General features: G+C 40.8%; 1 protein-coding gene across 3 annotated transcripts in view; it reads left to right on the top strand.

Annotated features, from left to right (window-relative positions):
* The window catches only part of RPS6KC1 (ribosomal protein S6 kinase C1), a 126,974-nt gene that overhangs the window by 73,462 nt on the left and 31,410 nt on the right, over positions 1 to 22,102 (top strand). For all 3 annotated transcript variants that reach the window (XM_020794630.3, XM_020794629.3, XM_078382945.1), the window contains 2 exons: positions 8,968 to 9,015; positions 10,635 to 10,767. In XM_020794630.3, the coding sequence (XP_020650289.3) occupies positions 8,968 to 9,015; positions 10,635 to 10,767 (181 nt within the window). The remainder of the gene's footprint in view (positions 1 to 8,967; positions 9,016 to 10,634; positions 10,768 to 22,102) is intronic.

A 22,102-nucleotide genomic window follows, 5' to 3' on the forward strand; every position in this document is an offset into this window, starting at 1 on the left:
AAATACATCTAATTTTTCTATGCCCCCTCCCCCGATTTGCACCAATTCCTTGGTGAAATTTTAAAACAAAACAAACTGAAGTGAATTGAAACACAAGTCAGGAGGTGCTGGTAAGACTTGGGCCTCTGTCCTTCCGTCTGTCCCCGTGCAGCTCAGCAGAAAAGGTTTCAGTGGGATGGTTGTACTACTTGCTGTATGTGGGGAAAGGAGCCAAAGCAACTGCTGCTCCAAGAGCTTGGAAAAGTAACTTTTTTTGTGCTCTATGGTTCCCAGAACTCCTCAACCAGCATAATAGTGCAGGGTACTTTCCGAAGCTCTGGCTTCCGTCCACAGTCTACTCCTACATGGAAGGCGCTTTTTGCTCGCTTCTACAAGCAGCCTCCCTTTGCTGGTGGGTCCAACATTCTTTCAAACTCAAGAAGAAATATTTCTCACTTGAAGTGAGAGGGTCAGAATTAAAAATAGGTGTTCTGAAAATAGACCACCGGTTGGGGATGTTTGGTAGTGGAGGAGGGGGCCCGAAGCCGTTGGTGGGACGGCTCTGTTTAGTTGAACAACCCTCTGCGGCGGGTGCATTTATTCCTGGCTCTGAGTTCACCTACTCGTGTCCCTTGCGACCTTGGCAGGGAGTTGAATAAGGTGACTAATAGCTCGCCATATTCCCTCTTTCTGGTGGCTTGCCTGTTGCCTGCCTCTGGGCCTCTGACTCCCCTTCTGCCGACTTCTACGGTATTCCTTCCCTCTCTTATCTTGGCGCTTTGATGCATATGTTCTGAAGGTGGCCACCGTGACTTGGGGGGGCGGCAGATGGTAACCCTTCAGGCTGCCACCAGCTATGCTGGTGTTAAGTTGGAAACTTTGCTTTTGATGAAGAGTCAGCAGTGCATATGAAAGAGCTCTTGCTGCAGAAGTATCTTTTAATTAAAAAAATTAGCATACTGAAACAGTTGCTAATTTCTGTGTGTTTAAAGGTTTCTAAAATCAACTCTTTTCTTTAGGCTAAATAATGGTTATTTACCAGCTTCTCCTGCTCCTTTTTTCTCTCTCTAGTTTTTTTTTAAAAATGAACTTTATTTATATTTAAAAGCAGATTTTTTTCTGGCAAATGAGACTGTTTCGTCAATTCAAAAGAATGTCTTAAATTTCTTTTTAAATATTTTGGTAGCGTTTGGGGAGAGGGATAATCTTAAACCCTTTATATGGAACTAAGGCTAAAATCCTATATACACTTACCTGAGAGTAAACCCCATTCATTTTACTGTGGAAATGATTTCTGAGTAAAATTCTATTTGCTGCATTTCTTTGATTTCTGTCCAGAATATCTCTTTGTGTGGTAATATTTGAATCACTTTTGTGTTAATTCTTAACTTTTGAGGTTTAAATATAAAATAAGACTTGTTCTTTTTAAAAAATTAGCTCTGCCCTCCTCTGAAATTAGTATGTTCTTTCTATCTTAGATATCATAATCTTCACTAGCTGTTCAATTTATAATAATTTGTCCTTATTTGCATGCATTTTTGGAGCTTTTATACTGCTGACTTGGAGACTGAAACTACTGTCAAAGTACAAAGAATCCTTTGAAGGCTCTGACTGGGTTTTTCTAGTTCTGCTTTTTCAACATGATCTGCATATTTCTCTTTAAAGCATTTCTGAAGGTTTAAAAATGTGGGGAAGTTGGTGGAAAGATACTCTCTTTTTTGTGTGTGCAGAACCAATTAGAGCAAACCGGGGCAACCAGAGGCCACTGGGCTAAATCCAGCCTCTTCAGGAATATAGCCTGGTCCTCTATTTAGCAGTCTAGGAATATCTCAATTGAGAAGGTGCTGACCCACCTCCTTCGTTGCCTCAGAAGCTAATGGCTGGTGGGTAGCTGAACACTTGAGGTGATTGTGCTCCTTAGTGTTCTGAAATGTTTTCTTGTCAGGTAATGTCTTCAGATGTCATCCTTAGTTTCCACTGTTGTACTTCACTGTGGGTACGTCCATCACAAATATATCATAGTGTTGATGGAAACTGCTAACTCAAGACAAGCTAGATGGATAGCTTGGTATTAGAAGAAAGGTTTTAATGCCACTGTATGGTGAAGGAACATCTGGTCCTTCTGGAAGATGGAGAACAAGTGTGGAGTTCTGGCTAGAATGCTCTACTTGTGAGTAGAGAGCTCGACTCAGAAGCTAAGGCAATTTCCTGTTTAGCTGTGACATTCACTAAATGATCTTAGGTCGATTATTGTCCCTCTGCCTAATGTATTGCAAAATTGTTCTGAGGAAAAATGGAGAGCCTGTCCTTTGAGCTACCGGGAAAGATAGGGTAAAAATCAGACAGACCAGAGGATATCTGCATATTTTTAAAAAAAGATTATGTTACATTGTTTTTATCATCCAGCTAAAAGAGCAGTAAGTAATCAGCTGCATTAACATAACTTTTTGGAGGTCTTTTAATGTCACTCCCCTGAATGATAGATTGAAATTATATATTGTCCAGTCATATCATGAATTGAAACCTGGATTGTCACTTCTGTTTGCCAGAGACAACAGAAGTGGTAATCAGGGTGGCTATGATTCTGGAATCTCAGCTTGGAAGAAGAGCAATTGTGGGAGATTTCTTTGGCTGGCACTGTAATACAAACGTATCAAAGCTGTTCTTCCTTAATATTTGCCTGAGTTGGAATCTGATTGTACCACAGGATTTGCACTTTTCTGAGTGTGTATCATGCTGCAGTTTAAAAGTAAAAATGCACACAAGTGTTTATGAAAGGATAAAAACATATGTATGTGTGCAGTAAAATGTGCATATTGGAGAAAGCACACACAAAGGCACCCAATACCAGGGGAAATAGATTGCACATTTATGTACAGTAGGAAAAAACCCTACTTGAATGTATACGCTGGCTGGATAGCTCAGTGAGTTGAGTATCTGGCTGCGAAGCTAGAGGATACAAGTTCAGTCTCACCTTCCCAGTGCATCCCAGAAGAGCCAGCCTGGGTGGCCTTGGGCAAGCTGCACAGTCTCAGGTTGCCCCTCAGAAGAGGAGAATGGTAAACCACTTCTGAGTATATGCTCCACCTAGAAAGTCCTGAAAAGGATTGCCATAACGCAGAATTGACTTGACAGGACACAGTTATGGAATACCCAGTGTGGTATAGTGAACAGAGTCATGGACTAGGACTCAGAAACCCTGGGTATGAACCTTCACTCAGTCGTGGAAGCTCACTGGTGGAGTAGAACTGGTAAAGGCTCTCCTTAAATATCTCACTTATGTTGAAAGCCCTATTAGGGTCACTGTACATTGGTTCTAACTTGATGGCACAGAACATAACAGAAACACTTGTTTAGGAAAATCACACACAAAAATTTATTTTGCTTTAGACACTCCCTCCCTCCTCCCCCATGGTTACAGAAATCGGATGGAACTAAGTCAGTGTTAGAAGAATGAGGAGCTGAATAGAATAAAATTTGATTAATTTGTTCCATTTTTAGTTGATGGAAGACTTGCAAATGGAAGGTGGTAGATTTGGGAGGGGTTAGGTAGCTTGTTCCTGCCCAGTGTTTGATTTGGTAGTGGAATGAGTACAACTACCTACTGCTCCATATACACCATATAATGTAGTCAAATGCTGAAGTTCATCTGCATTACCATGAGCCAGGGAAACTGATGCAAAACTCTTAAAATGGTCAGTGGAGCTGCAGAAGGGTCTGCCAAATATAACCAATTACTTAATTTTGCAAGTGAGGAATGCAAAATCTTGGGAGAGCTAACTGGTGGTGGTGACATGGGGAGAGTGCTCCATTGACTGCGACCCCTGCCTTACCAACTTCCTCATAATGGGAATAATTAACAGGCGTCTGCAGATGTTTTTGTTAAACACACAAACAACTTGTCATCTTCCAGCTCAAGTCGGGATATAGGGTTGCAGGTTAGATGCCATTAATTCTTAGTTTTATTTGCTTTTGTTAAACTATTATGAGCTCTGCTGATTCACTGCAAATTTCGCAGAGATCTCGCCATAAATTCTGAGCGTATTACATTTTGGTTTATCGCTTTCAAAGAGTGGGGGTTATTTCTTGTAGTGTAACTCAAGACTGCTGTTTTGTTGTTCTCCTGTGGTCCCTTCTCTCTTTTTCAGCAAACCATGTAAAATTAATGGTCAAAATTATATACATAAAATCAGTGTTTTTGTGCTCTACAAGCAGAATCTTATACATATTTAATGAAAAGGAAATCCCACTCTGATCAAGCAAGTGTGTTTAGAGTTGCTGTTTTAGTCCCGAAAATACACAGAAAACATGCAAATCTATAATGAGCTGCAAGGCACAAATAGTAATGGAAATTCGGCAAGGGTCACTGTTCAAGATTCATCGTAACGTTTTTAAGTAAAAGTAGAGAAGATTTCGGTTACAACCCTAAGTGTGGGGAGTAGGTTTCCCTGAGCATAGTCAGCTTAAGTCCTAGTAAACATGCAGAGGGTTGCACAATTAGTTATGATAATCACCATCTCTTGGAATTGTCATCTTGTATTTAAATGCTATACCAGATCACTGATACTGACAAGACTATATGTCCATGACAACCTATGAAATCTTAAATGAGCCAAATTTCATGATGGGCCATACAAAAGTGGCATTCCTACAGAAGTTTACCACTGCATCTGCACCCATCCTAGCTGCTAAATGGAGCAGCCTTTGACAACCTTCATGACCTCCTTGATAACAACTTCCATTATCCTTACCCGGCCTGACTTAAAGATTTTTTTTCCTGCGGAAAGAAACTGAGATCTCTCTCTCTCTCTCTCTCTCTCTCTCTCTCTCTCTCTCTCTCTCTCTCTCTCTCTCTCTTAAACCTTTTGCAAAGGCATCATGGGCCACTTCTGTCAAGTGTGTGATGCGAGAGGAAAACAGGTAGCTGGTGAGACTAGTTGAAGTGGAGACTGTTTGGGGAAAGAGCTGTATCTCACTATAGGGATGTGTGAGAAATCATCACATGGAATTGTTTTGGGCAAGAGCTTTCCGAAATTTATAGAGGTTTCATAAACATGAAGGAAAAACCTGGGGAAAAATGGTTGTGGGAAAATGAAAAATTGACTGATTTTTTCAGCTAGGCCTAAAGCTTTGAGTGCTTCCAAATTTGTGTTTGATGACCTGTTTATTGTACTTCATCTTTACCAGGTAGATGACAGGCAGGTACACTATTGTCCTTTGTCTGCTAGAAGTAGCTGGATCTGGCCAGTGCACATGGCTGATAGTCTGGTTTGATTCCTCCTTCTTTATGAATGTACCAAAATTCCTTCATAAATAGGAAACTGAAAGCACTTGAGATTAAAGTTTCCACACTTGGACAGGAGTGTGAAACCTATAGCTTTTTAGGTCTACCATTTTAATTTCCATCATTCCTGTGTTTTGTCATTCTGTTGTAATTGATGAAAATCCTAGGATCTGTGATTAAACTTACAAATACACGCATGTGTAATAAGAAAATGCTTTCATACTGCTTTGGAACATTATATATGTGATTTGGGACATTATATATTTCTTAACTGACTGGATAGCTCAGTGGATTAGGTATCTGGCTATGAACCCAGAGGTTGGGAGTTTGATTCCCCACTGTGCCTCATACAACTAGCTGACTGTGTAGCTTTGGGCAAGCTGTACAATCCCTCAGAAGAAGGGAATGACAAACCCCTTCTGAGTATTCTCCACCTGGAAAATCCTGGTGGCACATCATCATCAATCATCATCAACAACTTCTTTGTGTGTTTCCACAGTTGTTAGAGGAATTAACAAGATGTGACAGTGTTGTTCACTCACTACTAATGCCCTGAGTTTTTAGTGGTCTCCCCATTTGTCACAAAATATGACATCAGACTGCAACATCACAGGAATTGTGTTTCATCTGCACGTTGGCAAAACTTCTGAAAACTTGTGCCTGCATTTTTTGATAAGAATAGGGTCTATGAACTGCAGTCAAGGTCATGTATAGGAATACAGAAGATGTGGAAAATGGGCCTGACGTCTGGCTTGTGGTCAACGCATGACTGATTCCTGCTTAGACAATAAGTAGTACAAAAAGAAAGAACTGCATACTAGCTCGGTGTAGATTAGCAAATATGAAGAATTAAAGGGAGCATTGTTTTAATTGTATTCGTCCCAATAATGATATGCTATCAAAGGTAATTATTTCGTGACGGCTTGGTTACAGCAGTTGTTTTATCCTGAAATGAAAGTCTGTGTTGGGTGCTTTTGATTGGGAAGACGATCATATCAAATTAGTCCAAATTAGATTTTTGTCTTTAGAAAGGTGAGCAAAGCCATAAGCAGTGTTACTAAATTGGTGTGTTCTTGCCTGCAAATGATCGAGTACTCTTGAGGGTTAAAGAAGTGATTATTTTGTCCTTTATGCTGACAGCTTTGCTGCTGATTAGCCGAGTGTTGGTATTTTTTTTAAAATGCTTGGCTCCTTATGATCTTTGTGTATGCAATGATAATATTAATCCAGAGTCGTAGGCCCATTCATTAAGAAATGACTCTAAAATGAGGTTGCTTCATGTAAATTTGGAGAGCTGCAGATGTTGTGTACAGACGTTTCTTTTTTGGAATTAGCCGTATGGCTAATAATTTCCAAGTGGCTAAAGCTCTTGTTAGCAGGAGTGCTGGGGTGTTAAGAATGGCCCTATAAATAACTTTAAGAAGGGAAGTTGAAGGTGCTTCTTTTTAAAGACTATTGTTAACTAAACATTATTGCCAAGCAGATGGAAAGCATTCACCAGCCTGATGTTTTCCCTCTAATTATATTATCTCCAGTCCTGTACGGCTCAGTTGAAGAGGTGTATCCAGGGGCCAATTTATAATCATTTAACCAACACCTGTTTGGGAGAAATTGACAGTCAAAGGGCACATTTTAAAAAAAAATCACATATGTTCTTGTATTTACTGTTTCAATGTGAACGCTTGCTAGCTGCAAACAAACTTGGTCTATAAGATGAACTCCCTGGGAAAATGGATGCATCAGTTTCTAACCATTTTTATCTGTTTCAGTTTAGCACATCTTTTCTTCCTTGTGCCTTGCGGCCAAACAGGGAGACCACAGCTCAGTTTTCTTTTTGTGATTTACTCCATTACTTCCTCATCTGTTTCTAAGCAGCCCTGATTTTTCAGCCTTGTAATATCTTCATCGGAAATTTGCCACCCTCATGTCATAAAATCAACACTTGCAAAAGCACTTCTAGATTTTTTTATTTTGCTATCCGTGCAATTAATGCATGGGCATTTTCACAGTAGAGCTGTTTGAAGATAGCGAAATGCCCATAGGTTTATGTCGATGATGCTTCATAGAGGTAGCCAGTCTTCCTTGTTAGGTGGGCAGCCACATTTCTCAGTGTGATCTTGTGAGGAGCATGTAGTGCAAGTCATTTCCTCCCTCCACTCCTTGGGGGAAGAGTTTGGTGAGGGCCAGGGAGTCAATTTACAAGGGCCATGTTTATGGGGGCCAAAGGAAAGGAAAGGCACTGATTGTCTCTCTATCTCTTCCTCAGCCAAGAGATATATTTAAAGTAACGGTCAAGCTAACAGAAGATTTGGTGTGAACTCAGGAACTTGTTTCATAAGAACAGAAAATGCTCACTGTGAAAAAGGTTCACCGTGAAAAGATACCAAAACTGTGAAAAAGAAGATACTAAAAGTGCGAACTAAACAAAATACAAGTTTGTCCTGTAACTATGAAGTCAAAAACTAATGTGGCACTTTTTTCTCAAAAATTTAGTTTTACTCTTGTATCACACCTATAACTGTGTGAATGTCTGTATCAGTTTAAACACAGAGTAAGAGAACAGTGCGACTATATTAAATATGAAGATAGGGTGACTGCGAATAATATACATTATTTTACTGTTGAAGTGAGTAAGACAGAGTTTCTAGTTTGGTAAAATATCTACTACATAGTAGACCTACTTTCCCAAACTTCTAAAAATGCTTGATAAATATAGGTGAAAGTTTTCTGGGTGGTAAATTAAGAATACTGCTTTTCAGAGAGAAGCAAAAATGCATGGTGTCTAAAAATCATACTTTATAACAACTGCAGTTAAGGTTGGCTCTTGTTTTTGTCTTTCTTTTTTAAATACAATTTCCCCCCCCCTCCCCGGAATTTCAAAATGTTTCGAAGTCATTAAAGGTTTCTGTTATTTATGATGCAAGTTAGAGCTTAATTTTTTTTGTTTTACTCACAGATAGCTGTGCTGCTGATAGAAGACTTTGGAGTGGTCTCTGCAGGTACGTTACTGTGTACCTGCAGAGATCACTCTTTACTGAGAAAAGTTTTTGAAACACATTTGGGTAGCTCTGGTTTATTTTTTTTTTCTAAAGAAGTTTGTTGACCCTGTGATTCTTCAGGAGCTAAGTGGATTTGCCTGCTCAAAATTCAATTCCTCAATAGAACTGCAGTGAAGTTTTTCATCACTTTTTCAATTTCCTTTGTTCCTTTCAAAAAGAATATTAGTGATTTCAACATATGTCCTTTCCACACTTATTTGCTTTTTATCTTACTTGTTTTCATTGATCTTTTCCATGAAAATATACTCTTTTATAGTTAAATTTGTCTTCTGACATCTTCTGTGTAGAGTTTCTTGCACTCCTGGTATTTTTTAGTTCTTGAAGGACTTTGTAGAAAGTTTCATTGTTTCAAAGTTGTTTAATTACTTGGACCACTGAGTTGATAATGGCTAGGGTCCGTCTGGCCTATTGTGTGGCCTTTCAAGATGTTATCTGTAGGCCTAAAATCACAATACCTTCATAAACTCTCAACAAAAACAAAGTTTAACCTTTTTCATGGCAGCAAATAGGCCTTTGCTTAGGGAAACATAGTCTCTGTTAAAGTTCCCAGTTTCCACTTTTTAAAAAAAATAATCATTTTTTTCTAAACTTGCAAAAAGAATTCTGTTATCTTTCAAATCATTTAACTGATGTTGTTCCATTTAGGTTTTGCTTGTGATGGATACTAGAACACAACAGACGTTTATATTGAAGGTAAGTTACTATTTTTCCTAAATATTGTGCGAACTGATATGGCACTACTTTCTTCCTCCACCAACCACCCAATCACCCAATCACTAACACATACTGGCAGTTTTGTCAATGAAATCTTCTCAGCCTTGGGCTGATTGCACCCAACAAGGCTATCTATGGGATCCTTCAGGACTAAAAGCCCTATAACTGGGCTTCTTGATCCCACTGAATCTTGATGAAATAACATAAGCTTATTGGGATGTGGTCATTGTTTCACTCCTGATAGCCTACATGGCATCTGGTTGCCATCTCTCTTGTGAACCTTGGACTAATGACCGTGGCCCAGTCCTCATACCTATCTAGTATGATTTCCTGTACAGGGACATTACCAGAGTAACACCAGACAGTGCCACAGGAGCTAGAGAACTGTGTTCAGTGTCGTGAGAATGGGCTTATGCAGCACTTTATGAAAAACTAACAAAATTTAAAGTAGCAAGAGAACACTGGTGTGTCTGCTAGCTCTGCTCTCTCTGCCATGAACTCCTTTTATATTTGACTTGGAGATTTGAAGAGGGAATCTAATCCTGTTTGGCAGAATACTGTTACTATCCTCTATATCAGTGGTTCTCAATGTTGGGTAAACCAAGTGTTCTTAGACTACAGTTCCCAGAAGCCTTCACCACCACCTGTGCTGGCTGGGGTTTCTGGGATTTAGCAGTCCAAGAACTCCTGGGTTACCTTAGATCGAGAGCCACTACACTATATAATGGACAGTTCATTGAAGAGATGAGGTGATGACAAGGACTTTTCCTATTGTGCCTAGTATTACTGTATGTTCTAATGAAATATTCTTCTGAATAGGTGGCTGCCTCTGTCTCTCTTGATAAAATCTCCTTCCTCAAAACATGTAGTCTGAGGTCCCTAGTGAAGCAACAGGAGGGACAGACATCCATGATGTGGCAATACCTTGTTGGCATTTTTTGTCCTGCTAGATTTTGTCAGGAGGGAAAAGATGTAGGGCTGTTGTTTTCAGCAGCAGCTTGGTGTCTTTCATAAGATCTGGTTATGACCCTAGCGACTTCCAAACACATTTGTTTGCATATCTGCCAGCCGTGATGCTTTGCGCATAACTCTCTTCTCTGTGTGTGCCACCTTCAGATATCATAATCACAAGAAATAAACCATGTCACTGCTCTGCTTCTCTCTCAGTCAGATGGAAATATTTGCGTATCCCAGCCCCTAAAAGGGGGAGGTGATGTTGTCTCTGAAATGTGGGTGAATTTAACATTTTACTTTAAAATTTAAAGCAAAACACCACCCCCCTTATAGAATTCTTAAAAAAAAAAGGTCACAGGAAATAACTGAGTGTCATCCTGATGACTTGGTTTGCGAGAGATTCTAATGAAAACATTGACCCATGTAATTGATTTTAATGGCAGCTTTGTGCCATCTTCTGTTCTCTGGATATGCGCCAGATGCCATCAGCAGGGCCTCGGGGGACTGAGGGGCATAGAGCAGCAGATGAGTGGTTTCTCTGAAGCCTGGAGTAACTCGGATAGATTAGTTTGGTTGATAAGCACAGAGCACAGCATGCTCCAAAGGCAACTGAGGGTACAACTGACCTTTTTGTTCTCTGTCAGGGTCTGAGGAAAAGTAGCGAGTACAGCAGGAAGAGAAAGACCATCATTCCCCGCTGTGTGCCCAACATGGTGGCTCTGCACAAGTACATCATCTCAGAGGAATCGGTCTTCCTTGTGCTGCACCACGCGGAAGGTTGGTCTGCCGATTCAGAAGCGTCGCAGGAGTGGCAGGGTGGGGGATGTGGGGAATGGCTTTTCACTCAATGACATCCAAATGTTAGAGGAGACTGCTTTTTGAGCCAGAGTTTTCAGAGCATTTTAGAACATGACTGCCGCAACTCAGCTCCTGGTTTTCAGACTTCTTCTCTCATGCACTCACCGTTTTGTGCGGTTGCTGCTTTTCACATTTTCTGCTGTGGTTGAAGTTTCTCTAACCTGTTCTAGCAACAAAACACTGAGCACGAGAAGGGAACTCTTCCACAAAGTGGCTGTTTCCATAAGGCAACAAAATAAGAGATTTTGGACAGCCATCACAGAGTTATATTCAGGTTGTTGTTCTTGTAATTCATTTCTCATTGGGGTAATGATTGATGTTTCTACATTATCCTTCACCCTCTGTGCAGTTAGTAATTGTGCAAAATATTTTCTCAAAAGGAAATAACAGCCTTAATTCAAATGGCATTGAGAGGCTTTAAATCTTTGCCTGTTCCATACTTTGATCCAGATTGTGTCCCCTTATCAACAAGGGCAGATTTGCTCCTAATTCAGATAACAGCTATGGAGTAGGGGTATCACGCAGAGGGGCAAATCTTCTCGCTGTCCTGCGCCTTGGAACCTGTCTGAATTAGGGGCTGTCCAAAGTACTGTTTGCTTCTTTATTTCTAGTTCCCATAATTAAGTGAATAAAAACATAGGAAGAGAAGAGGGCTGCTTTGTGCTGAGTCAGACTTTTATCCCTCTGTCTCAGTATTGTCAACTAGCAACTCCTCTCCTAGAGAGGATCAGAGAGGATTCTTTCCTAGCCCTACATGGAAGAATCGGGCTTTGATTTTATTAGTGTTTACTAATAAACACTAACAAATTACGTCTGCACACAAAACATATGCTCTGCTGCAGTGTTACAGCTTCTCTCATAGCATAATGTCTGTTTTGGTGCAGAGTGAAGTAATTGGAGTAAATGGTTAAGGCTGGATTTGTAACAAGTCCCGTTTTTTCTTTCGGGGAACATTTTTGCTTTTTCTGTGGCCTCTCTCATGCCTTTTTTTACATAACAGAAACCTAACATGAACGGGGGTGAGCACTGAAACAGCTGTCTGCCGTTTCTGTGGTTACTGGGACTCTTTTCACCAGACCCATCTGACTGCAACAATGGTGGCCATATCCAGGTGCTACCCAGATGTATGTTGGCGTACAGGACAAGATTTTCGGGGACAGTTATTGACCACTTTCCTGTACAGAAATTTAACCTCTATGTGGACAAGCCCTGCTCATGCATTAAAATGAAGTTTCACCATGGATTCCTTGTGACAAAGGAAGAAATAAGGGTCACATTCTTTTTGCTATAATTAAATAAATCAGTTGTTCAGAGAAGCCGGATCAGAAGAGGGAACCAGGTAGTCCAGCATCCTCTGCCTAAGCATCTGGCTACCTCTAGAAATCTACTTGGGGAAACTTCAGCCGTCTTTTAGCCCCAGGGTGTCATATTCAGAGGTACTGAAACAGCAAAAGGTTTCTGTGAATTGTGGTCCAAAAAAACTGCTTTGTGAAGCTATGCCTTAGAACATGTCTCTATTTCTTCTCCTGCCATTTTCTGAATATTCAACCTGAAAGACTGCTCTGCCTATAGTGCAGCTAGCATTCTTCATGTTGGTCCATAGTTTATCAGAATTTAAACATTAATCAAATAAAAATGATACTCATGTTTTGTGTTCATTGCTAAGGGTCACTGCTAAGGGTTAGGACAGGGTGTAGCAAGCGCGCTGAAGCCTCTATTATCTCAGGCCTCCAGGAAGTGCTCACTCTTCTTCACAAGTTGCTGCCACCAATATCAATTCAGTACCAATTATTTACTGAGACATGTGTTGCTTTGAAACTTAAACTTGTTTATTTGACCAGTAATATATAATAGGTAAATCACAAGTTGCTAATCAATTTCTCTCACTCACTGAACTCACTGACACACAGAACCCTACTCTCACTGACTTTCTGGCTCACCCTCTCACAGACTCACAGATCTCCCTTGTACTCAATACACTCCCCTTTATATCCCAGCACCTCCCCCTTTAGCACCACCTTCCGTTCCCTCATTGGCTCCTTTTCCACTGCTCAGCTGTGACGGACAAGTGAGGGCAGGGCTGAACGCTACACAGGGCAGGATGAGTAAGACCAAGGGTAGGGGAACCTGTGCGCCCTTCAGATGTTAGAATCACTGTGAACATTGACTGTGCTGCCTGGGCTGGTAGCAGTCAGAATTCAATGACATTCGGGAGGGTACAGGCAGATCTTAGAAAAGTTAGCTTTTTGGACTGCAATGTCCAGAACTCCAGGACAATACGGACAGTGGCAAGTAACAACCATTGCAGTTCCCAGAATTCATTAAGATGACATTGCCTGTGTTAACTAGTTGATTCTGGAAGTTACAATATAGAAGAGTGACTTTTGAATCACGACTCCCACGGTTGTAGCACAACCTAGCCAGAGGTTTCTTGACCATTTGTGTGTGTGTTTAGTCGTTTAGTCGTGTCCGACTCTTCGTGACCCCATGGACCAGAGCACGCCAGGCCCTCCTGTCTTCTACTGCCTCCCGGAGTTGTGTCAGGTTCATGTTGGTTGCTTCGCAGACACTGTCCAGCCATCTCATCCTCGGTCGTCCCCTTCTCCTCTTGCCATCACACCTTCCTAACATCAAGGTTTTTTCCAAGGACTCTTTTCTTCTCATGAGATGGCCAAAGTACTGGAGCCTCAGCTTCAGGATCTGTCCTTCAAGTGAGCATTCAGGGTTGATTTCCTTTAGAACTGATAGGTTTGTTCTCCTTGCAGTCCAGGGGATTCTCAAGAGCCTCCTCCAGCACCACAATTCAAAGGCATCAGTTCTTCGGCGGTCTGCTTTCTTTATGGTCCAGCTCTCACTTCCATACATCATGACAGGAAAAACCATAGCTTTGACTATTCGGACTTTTGTTGGCAAGGTGATGTCTCTGCTTTTCAAGATGCTGTCAAGATTTGTCATCGCTTTCCTCCCAAGAAGAAGGCGCCTTTTAATTTCAGGGCTGCTGTCTCCATCTGCAGTGATCATGGAGCCCAGGAAGATAAAATTTGACACTGCCTCCATATCTTCCCCTTCTATTTCCCAGGAGGTGATGGGACCAGTGGCCATGATCTTAGTTTTTTTGATGTTGAGTTTCAGACCGTTTTTTGCACTCTCCTCTTTCACTCTCATTACAAGGTTCTTTAATTCCTCCTCACTTTCTGCCATCAGAGTGGTATCATCTGCATATCGGAGGTTGTTGATATTTCTTCCGGCAATCTTAATTCCGGCTTGGGTTTCTTCCAGTCCAGCCTTCCGCATGATGTATTCTGCATATAAGTTAAATAAGCAGGGGGACAATATACAGCCTTGTCGTACTCCTTTCCCAATTTTGAACCACTCAGTTGTTCCATGACCAGTTCTAACTGTTGCTTCCTGTCCCACATATAGGTTTCTCAGGAGACAGATAAAGTGGTCAGGCACTCCCATTTCTTTAAGAACTTGCCATAGTTTGCTGTGGTCCACACAGTCAAAGGCTTTCGCATAGTCAATGAAGCAGAAGTAGATATTTTTCTGGAACTCTCTGGCTTTCTCCATAATCCAGTGCAAGTTAGCAATTTGGTCTCGAGTTCCTCTGCCTCTTCGGAATCCAGCTTGTACTTCTGGGAGTTCTCGGTCCACATACTGCTGAAGCCTACCTTGGAGGATTTTGAGCATAACCTTGCTAGCATGCGAAATGAGTGCAATTGTACGGTAGTTGGAGCATTCTTTGGCACTGCCTTTCTTTGGGATTGGGATGTAGACTGATCTTTTCCAATCCTCTGGCCACTGTTGAGTTTTCCAAACTTGCTGGCATATTGAATGTAGCACCTTAACAGCATCATCTTTCAAGATTTTAAATAGTTCAACTGGAATGCCATCACCTCCACTGGCCTTGTTGTTAGCCAGGCTTTCTAAGGCCCACTTGACTTCACTCTCCAGGATGTCTGGCTCAAGGTCAGCAACTACATTGTCTGGGTTGTCCGGGATATCCAAATCTTTCTGATATAATTCCTCTGTGTATTCTTGCCACCTCGTCTTGACGTCTTCTGCTTCTGTTAGGTCCTTCCCATTTTTGTCTTTTATCATGTTCATCTTTGCGCAAAATGTTCCTCTAATATGTCCAATTTTCCTGAACAGATCTCTGGTCTTTCCTTTTCTGTTATCTTCCTCTATTTCTTTGCATTGTTCATTTAAGAAGGCCCTCTTGTCTCTCCTTGCTATTCTTTGGAGGTCTGCATTCAAGTTTCTGTAACTTTCCCTATCTCCCTTGCATTTTGCTTCCCTTCTCCTCTCTGCTGTTTCTAAGGCCTCGTTGGACAGCCACTTTGCTTTCTTGCATTTCCTTTTCTTTGGGATGGTTTTCGTTGCTGCCTCCTGGACAATGTTACGAGCCTCTATCCAGAGTTCTTCAGGCACTCTGTCCACCAAATCGAGTTCCTTAAATCTGTTCTTTACTTCCACTGTGTATTCATAAGGGATTTGGTTTAGATTATACCTGAGTGGCCCAGTGGTTTTTCCTAATCTCTTCAGTCTAAGCTTGAATTTTGCTATGAGAAGCTGATGATCAGAACCGCAGTCAGCTCCAGGTCTTGTTTTTGCTGACTGTATAGAGCTTCTCCATCTTTGGCTGCAGAGAATATAATCAATCTGATTTCGATGTTGCCCATCTGGTGATTTCCATGTATAGAGTCGCCTCTTGTGTTGTTGGAAAAGAGTGTTTGTGATGACCAGCTTATTCTCTTGACAAAACTCTATTAGCCTTTGTCCTGCTTCATTCTGAACTCCAAGGCCAAACTTCCCTGTTGTTCCTTTTATCTCTTGGCTCCCTACTTTAGCATTCCAGTCCCCTAGAATGAGAAGAACATCTTTCTTTGGTGTCAGTTCTAGAAGGTGTTGTAAATCTTCATAGAATTGTTCAATTTCAGTCTCCTCAGCAATGCTGGTTGGTGCATAAACTTGGATTATTGTGATGTTGAATGGTCTGCCTTGGATTCGCATTGACATCATTCTATCATTTTTGAGATTGTATCCCATTACAGCTTTTCCCACTCTTTTGTTGACTATGAGGGCTACTCCATTCCTTCTACGGGATTCTTGCCCACAATAGTAGGTATGATAATCATCTGAGCTGAATTCGCCCATTCCTGTCCATTTTAGTTCACTGATGCCCAGGATGTCGATGTTTATTCTTGCCATCTCCTGTTTGACCACCTCCAGCTTCCCAACGTTCATAGATCTTACATTCCAGGTTCCTATGCAGTATTCTTCTTTGCAGCATCGGACTTTCCTTTCACTTCCAGGCACGTCCACAGCTGAGCGTCCTTTCGGCTTTGGCCCAACCACTTCATTAGCTCTGGAGCTACTTGTACTTGCCCTCCACTCTTCCTCAGTAGCATGTTGGACGCCTTCCGACCTGAGGGGCCCATCTTCCAGCGTCATATCTTTTAGCCTTTTGTTTCTGATCATGGGGCGTTCTTGGCAAAGATACTGGAGTGGCTTGCCATTTCCTACTCCAGGTGGATTGCGTTTAGTCGGAACTCTCCACTATGTCCTGTCCGTCTTGAGTGTCCCTGCACGGCATAGCCCATAGCTTCTCTGAGTTACTCAAGCCCCTTCGCCACGACAAGGCAGCAATCCATGAAGGAGTCTTGACCATTTAAATTAGACTAAAATTGGAAATTAAAGATCTGTTTTGCAAGAAAGGAAAGCCAATGAATATTTGATGAATGGACTGGCTTCTGGTGATTAAGGGGTGTGATCTCTCAGCCTCATACTCTCAGAGAACAAAAACATGCAAACATGCAAAAATTGTTAGCTCTGCAGAGAGATTTCTTTGTGTAAGGTTCCCACAATGCCACCCCCAAATGTTGAGGAGAATTTCATGGGATTTTTTGAAAATTTCATGGCCATGCAGACTTATTAGTTCTTGCCCAGAATGGAAACTTTCTTGCACAGGATTCACCATAAAAGGGCTAAAGAAACAGTAAGCTGCACAGGACTGTTACAAACTCCTGCACAGTATGGCATCTTTCCTGTGTAGGATTCTCTGGAAAGGTTATCAAGTTGCACAAAATTTGCCAGTTTCCTGGAACAGAACGACAGGTGAAAAATGGGAGAGGAAACTCTGGACACAAGATTAGTGTCCTGTTTCCACAAGAAACTGAAATTTCTCTAATGTAGGAGGAAACTTTGGGTAGAAGTCTTAGCAAGGCAAGAATCAGAATACAGTATAATAAAGAATGAGACATTTTGCAAATACTTGTGACACCTTTACCTTGTATCAATTCAAAACACTTTAACATTTCTCTTTAAAATTACAATTCTAGAGCCTTTGTTACATTTCTACAATTACACAGTAGCTAATTGAGTTTTTAAAAAAGAGAGAAAGAAAATAGCCAGTGGCTTTGCACTGGAGTTCAAAGCAGCACTCCAGAGTTGTACCTTCAGTCTCTCCAGGAAATTGCTGGTATGTTCGGGGAACAGGTGGTAAAGAATAATTGCCTTTTGCTATCCCCCACCTCAATAACATTAAAATATTCCTTACAATTAATTACCCCTTTTGTTAAGAATGGAACAGAGGCTGTATATACATTAGAGTGCTGCTGACAGATCTGTCTGTGTTTCTCAATATATAGAGATATATAAAACAAAATAAAAAAGGAGCTCAGAATTCATGCAAAACGGATGATGCAAACACTGTTATCTGCCACTGTAGTTATTGGGTATGCTCTGAAGCTTGGATTGCTCATTGTTTGTACCTTCTGTTTTATGGCACTGGTATTAGAAATTACTACACATCTGGTTCGGTAACTTGTGTGAATAGTGTATCATCATAGTCTAGAATGCAAAAAACTTTGAAATTTCTTCCCTGCTGTGTTTGCATTTCCAGTTGTGAAGAGGCCTTTTTCAGGTATCCAAATTTAGGGTGTGGGATAGAAAATCCCATTTCCTGCTCTAAAGGCCATAGTTTTATCTCCACAAAAATGAGCAATAGATTATTTATTTATTTATTTATTGTTTTGTTTTGTTTGCTTGCTTGTTCATACACCAGCCTTTCTCCTTAAATGGACCCAAGGCAGCTTACATCATTACAAAGACAATATTTAAAGGTAAAACAGTAGGTATACCAATATTTTTAAAAAAAGAACTAAAGAATTATATTAAACCTGGTATGTAAAATCAATACTAAAAACACATTTAAAAACAACAGAGCACAACAATCCATTTAATAAACAGCAAAGGTGGAGCCAGCCTAGCTTCCCGTGGGAGGGAGTTCCAGAATATAATGTTCTAGCTTGCTGAACAGCAGTTGTTTAGTGTAGTGGTGCCTCTTGCTACTTGTGCCGCTGTACCTAAAACCACTACTTGAGGTAACAATGCCAGGTTATTATGGTACTCGGAGTGATATATAGTTCGCCCTTCATTTTAGAAGATGACCATTTCCATTCCCCATGGTGAGATGGGGAGAGGAGTAGTAGAAAATTTATGGACATGGAAGTGGCTGTCTGGCCCAATACAAACCTGAAAGATACAGAAACAGTGGAGACCTGTTAGCTGGTCTTGGACTCTTTGGGCAGTTGGACTGTTACATCCTTCCTTTTTTCACTTCTCTCTTCCTCTGTGCTTCCTTGATTCTTTTTATTTCGAATTCTTTAGCTTATTGTTCAACAGTGTTTCTCCAGCTATTTCAGTTTGGATTGAGGCCTTCCCAATAGAATCATAAAATAATGGTGTTGGAAAGGGCTTATCAGGCCATTGAGTCCAACCCTGTGCTCAAAGCAGGAATCTGAATCAAAGTATATCTGACAGATGTTCATCTAATTTTCTTTTGAATGCCTCCAGTGTTGGAGTGCTCACCACCTCCCAAGGTAATTGGTTCCATTTTCATAATTCTCTGACACTTAGGAAGCTTTTCCTGATATTCTACCAAAAACTGGCTTCCTGTAACTTGAGCCCCATTATTACTTCTCCTGTAGTCTTGGATGATCGAGAACAGGTCCTGCCCCTCCTCGGTATGAGAGTCTTTTAAGTATTTGACATGGTCAGTCTTAAATTCTTTCAGTGTAGTCTTCAGTAACAGAATGATAATCTGGAAAAATGAGACAATGTGTGTGATGGAGAGTTGGAATGAAAGCTGCAGGTTATTCTCTATTCCCCCCCCCCCATTTCTACCCTTTCTCCTCAGTCTCTCCCCTGTGCTTAACTGCAGCACATCATGTTTAGAAATTTTAACTTGTAATTGGATTTCAGGCCTTTTTAGTTCAGAATATGGATCAGCAGCGAGAATCTCCTCCTTCATATCTAAACATCATAGATCAATCTAGTAAATCCCCCGCTTTCTTGGTCGTGATATATTAAATGGCTTGTTAGAGATGAGAACATTCATAAAGTATCTGTTAGCTCTGTCAGAAAGCACTTGGCAAGACATGATGTGATGGAAAAGCGAGTCTGAAGCCTCACTACTACTTAGCGGTATCAGTGCCAGAAATGGTGGAAACAGATGCTTCAAAAAGAGTCTTGAGGGAGGTTGGGGAGGGGGAGGTGGCTTTGATGGATATCAAAGTTTAAGTGGCTGTTGGAAAGTGTCAAATCTTTTTAAGCGTAAACAAGCTGGAGTTCATATCAATTTGGAAAGCGCTCAAGAAACTTCAAAACGAAGATGTTTCCTGTTAACAGGCTGCAATGCTATCGCAGGACAATGCTTTTGTCATGTTATTTCTTTCTGGACTGAAGTCTTAAGGGTCAGATGTGCTGCCAAGCATAGATTTTGTTCCAAGTGCATGAAACAGATAACCGTGTTCCTCCACCACTGCTTTTGACAGTACTAAATGTCCAGAATCTTGTTGGTTAGTTATCCTAGAGTACGTGTAATGATGTAAATTGCAGCTAGGATTTGCTACTAGTTAATTAGCCGCTGATTTGTATCCCTTGTCACATACCAGATCCAACAGCTGACACACAACCTGAGGTAACAAGTGTCAATTTGTTAACTAACAACCATCAGCACTACAGTTTATACCATTGTACTCACACTGGTGTAATAATCCATAGGATTCTGGCCTCTGTGCACAGATACGTGTGTTGATCAGTGTGTAAAATCTAGTCAAATATCCAGTCTAAGGATAGGCAGAGGTAAGTCCCAAAATGGCCCCTCAGCTTTGGCTGCACTGGGATTTGTGTTACATGCTCCACAAACATTGTTTAAGCAGTCTTCTTGGGGTCCAGGTCACTGAAATGAACAGGAAATGCCTTGGAAAACAACTCATTTTTACCTATGGCATTTTTTATGTTTCCAGTCCTTCTGCCCAAACTATCTTCTGCCCTGAAATGGATGCCACATGAGCGATCTAGTTATTTCTTCCTACAGACCAATGGCAACTACACCCTCAGGTCCAAGCTATCTGAAAGGCTGTATCTCCCTGTACGAGCCCCCACAAGCATTAAGATCCACAGGATACGGCCTTCTCTTGGTTCTACCACTTTCAAGAGTATGTCTGGAAGAGGACTCAAGAGAGAGCTTTTTCTGTGATTGCTCCCAGATTATGGAACTCCTTCTCTCGAGAGGTGCAGCTGACCCCTTTCCTCCTGAAATCTTACCCTTTTAGTGAGTTGGGGAGGTCTTTTAAGAGCTAATTTATAGTTTTAAATAATGTTTTAAAATAGTTGTATAGTGGAGTTTTAAACTGTAATTGGTATGGTTTTAAGTGTGGAATTTAATTGTTTTTGTATTTTGCTTTTGGTCCCCACTAGGAGAGAACAATGGGATTAAAATAAAATAAAATAAATACAATCACAAATCCAAATGATAAAAAATAATACAGAGAGAAAAAGTTTTATCCCTGCTGTCCTGATCAGGTCATATATTTCTTCAATTTTAAGATCTTGAGTATCTGGTTTGACCCTTGAGGCAGCAGGATAATACTAGCTAACGCCTTTACTTCAAATGTGTTCAGTAAATGCGGTTTTCAGTAAATCCTGGTGCAGAATGGTGAGCAGAGTAGTGGGAAATCTGTGACCCTCCATATCTTGGTGGATTACAACTCCCATAATTCTAATCACTGGCCATATTTTCTAGGGCTGAAGAGAATTGTGTTCCAGTTAACATCTGGAGGCTCTTGATATGAACCTTATAAAGCAGTCCATTGTCATTGTAATTCATGTCGAAGCATTCCATCACTGCTTTAACACTTGGCCAATAGGAGACAAGGCTACAAACTTATGAAAACTCCTTTGCACTGAATCATCCCCCCCTCCAATAATTTTATATAGTAATGGGTGGCCAATACTCTATTAGCTTTGGCTAATGCATTTACTTGATCTTATCTATCGCGGTGCAAGATGGAAAAGATTATTAACGTGTCATTCGCAAAGACATAATTATATACCCAGATGGAAATACTGCTCTTGTGTGACCTAAATCGGGCATTTCAAAAGGAAGGAAAGGAGAGGAAAAGGGAATAGAGTTGTTTATTCTCCTTCTCTTAATATGCACAACTCTTAAAAAAAGCATGTCTTTACATATTTCAGCTTTAATGCCATTCTATTATACCCTCAAAGAACAACATAAGGGTATATTACATGTAAGGGTATAATTCACAATATTTCATTGTTTGCACCAGTGTATTACACCAAATGAGAAGATTGGATTTCCTTTCTTTTCACTATTGTAAAAGTGATTGTGTAGAGTTTTTCGAAAAACTTTATACCTTTGGAAATGCTCTGGTAGAATAACCCAACAATACACAATCCCTACTCATTTTAATGGTGGGATGACACCATCAAAGGAAACGGGTGGGTGTTAAGAGGCAAGAGTAAAAAATAACTGGACAGAAGCAAATGGACACACACGAGCCTTGTTCCTGTCAGGTATGAGTACTGGAGGAGGCATCATAACTCATTGGTGGAGTCATTGCTTTACATACGTGCAGAAGGATCCTTGTTCAATCCCTGGTATCTCCATTTAAAAGGATGAGGTAGCAGATGATGAGAAAGCCTCTTCCTGAGATGCTGGACAGCCATCAACAATAAGATTAGGCCATTCCAGCTGGATGGATGATGTAGTGTGATCTGATATAAGAAACCTTCCTGTGTTTCTAAAGAAAATTAGATTATAGCAATTCCAGGATCTGTATGGAAGAGCTGAGTTGAAAGGAGCAAAGAGCAACATGGGGACAAGGTGGTTCACTTGTCCATTTCAGAGCTTAGAATAGTTACTTTGCTGGATGATAACTACCAGCGT

Source organism: Pogona vitticeps, chromosome 1, assembly GCF_051106095.1.
Source record: "Pogona vitticeps strain Pit_001003342236 chromosome 1, PviZW2.1, whole genome shotgun sequence".
Lineage (NCBI taxonomy): Eukaryota > Metazoa > Chordata > Lepidosauria > Squamata > Agamidae > Pogona > Pogona vitticeps.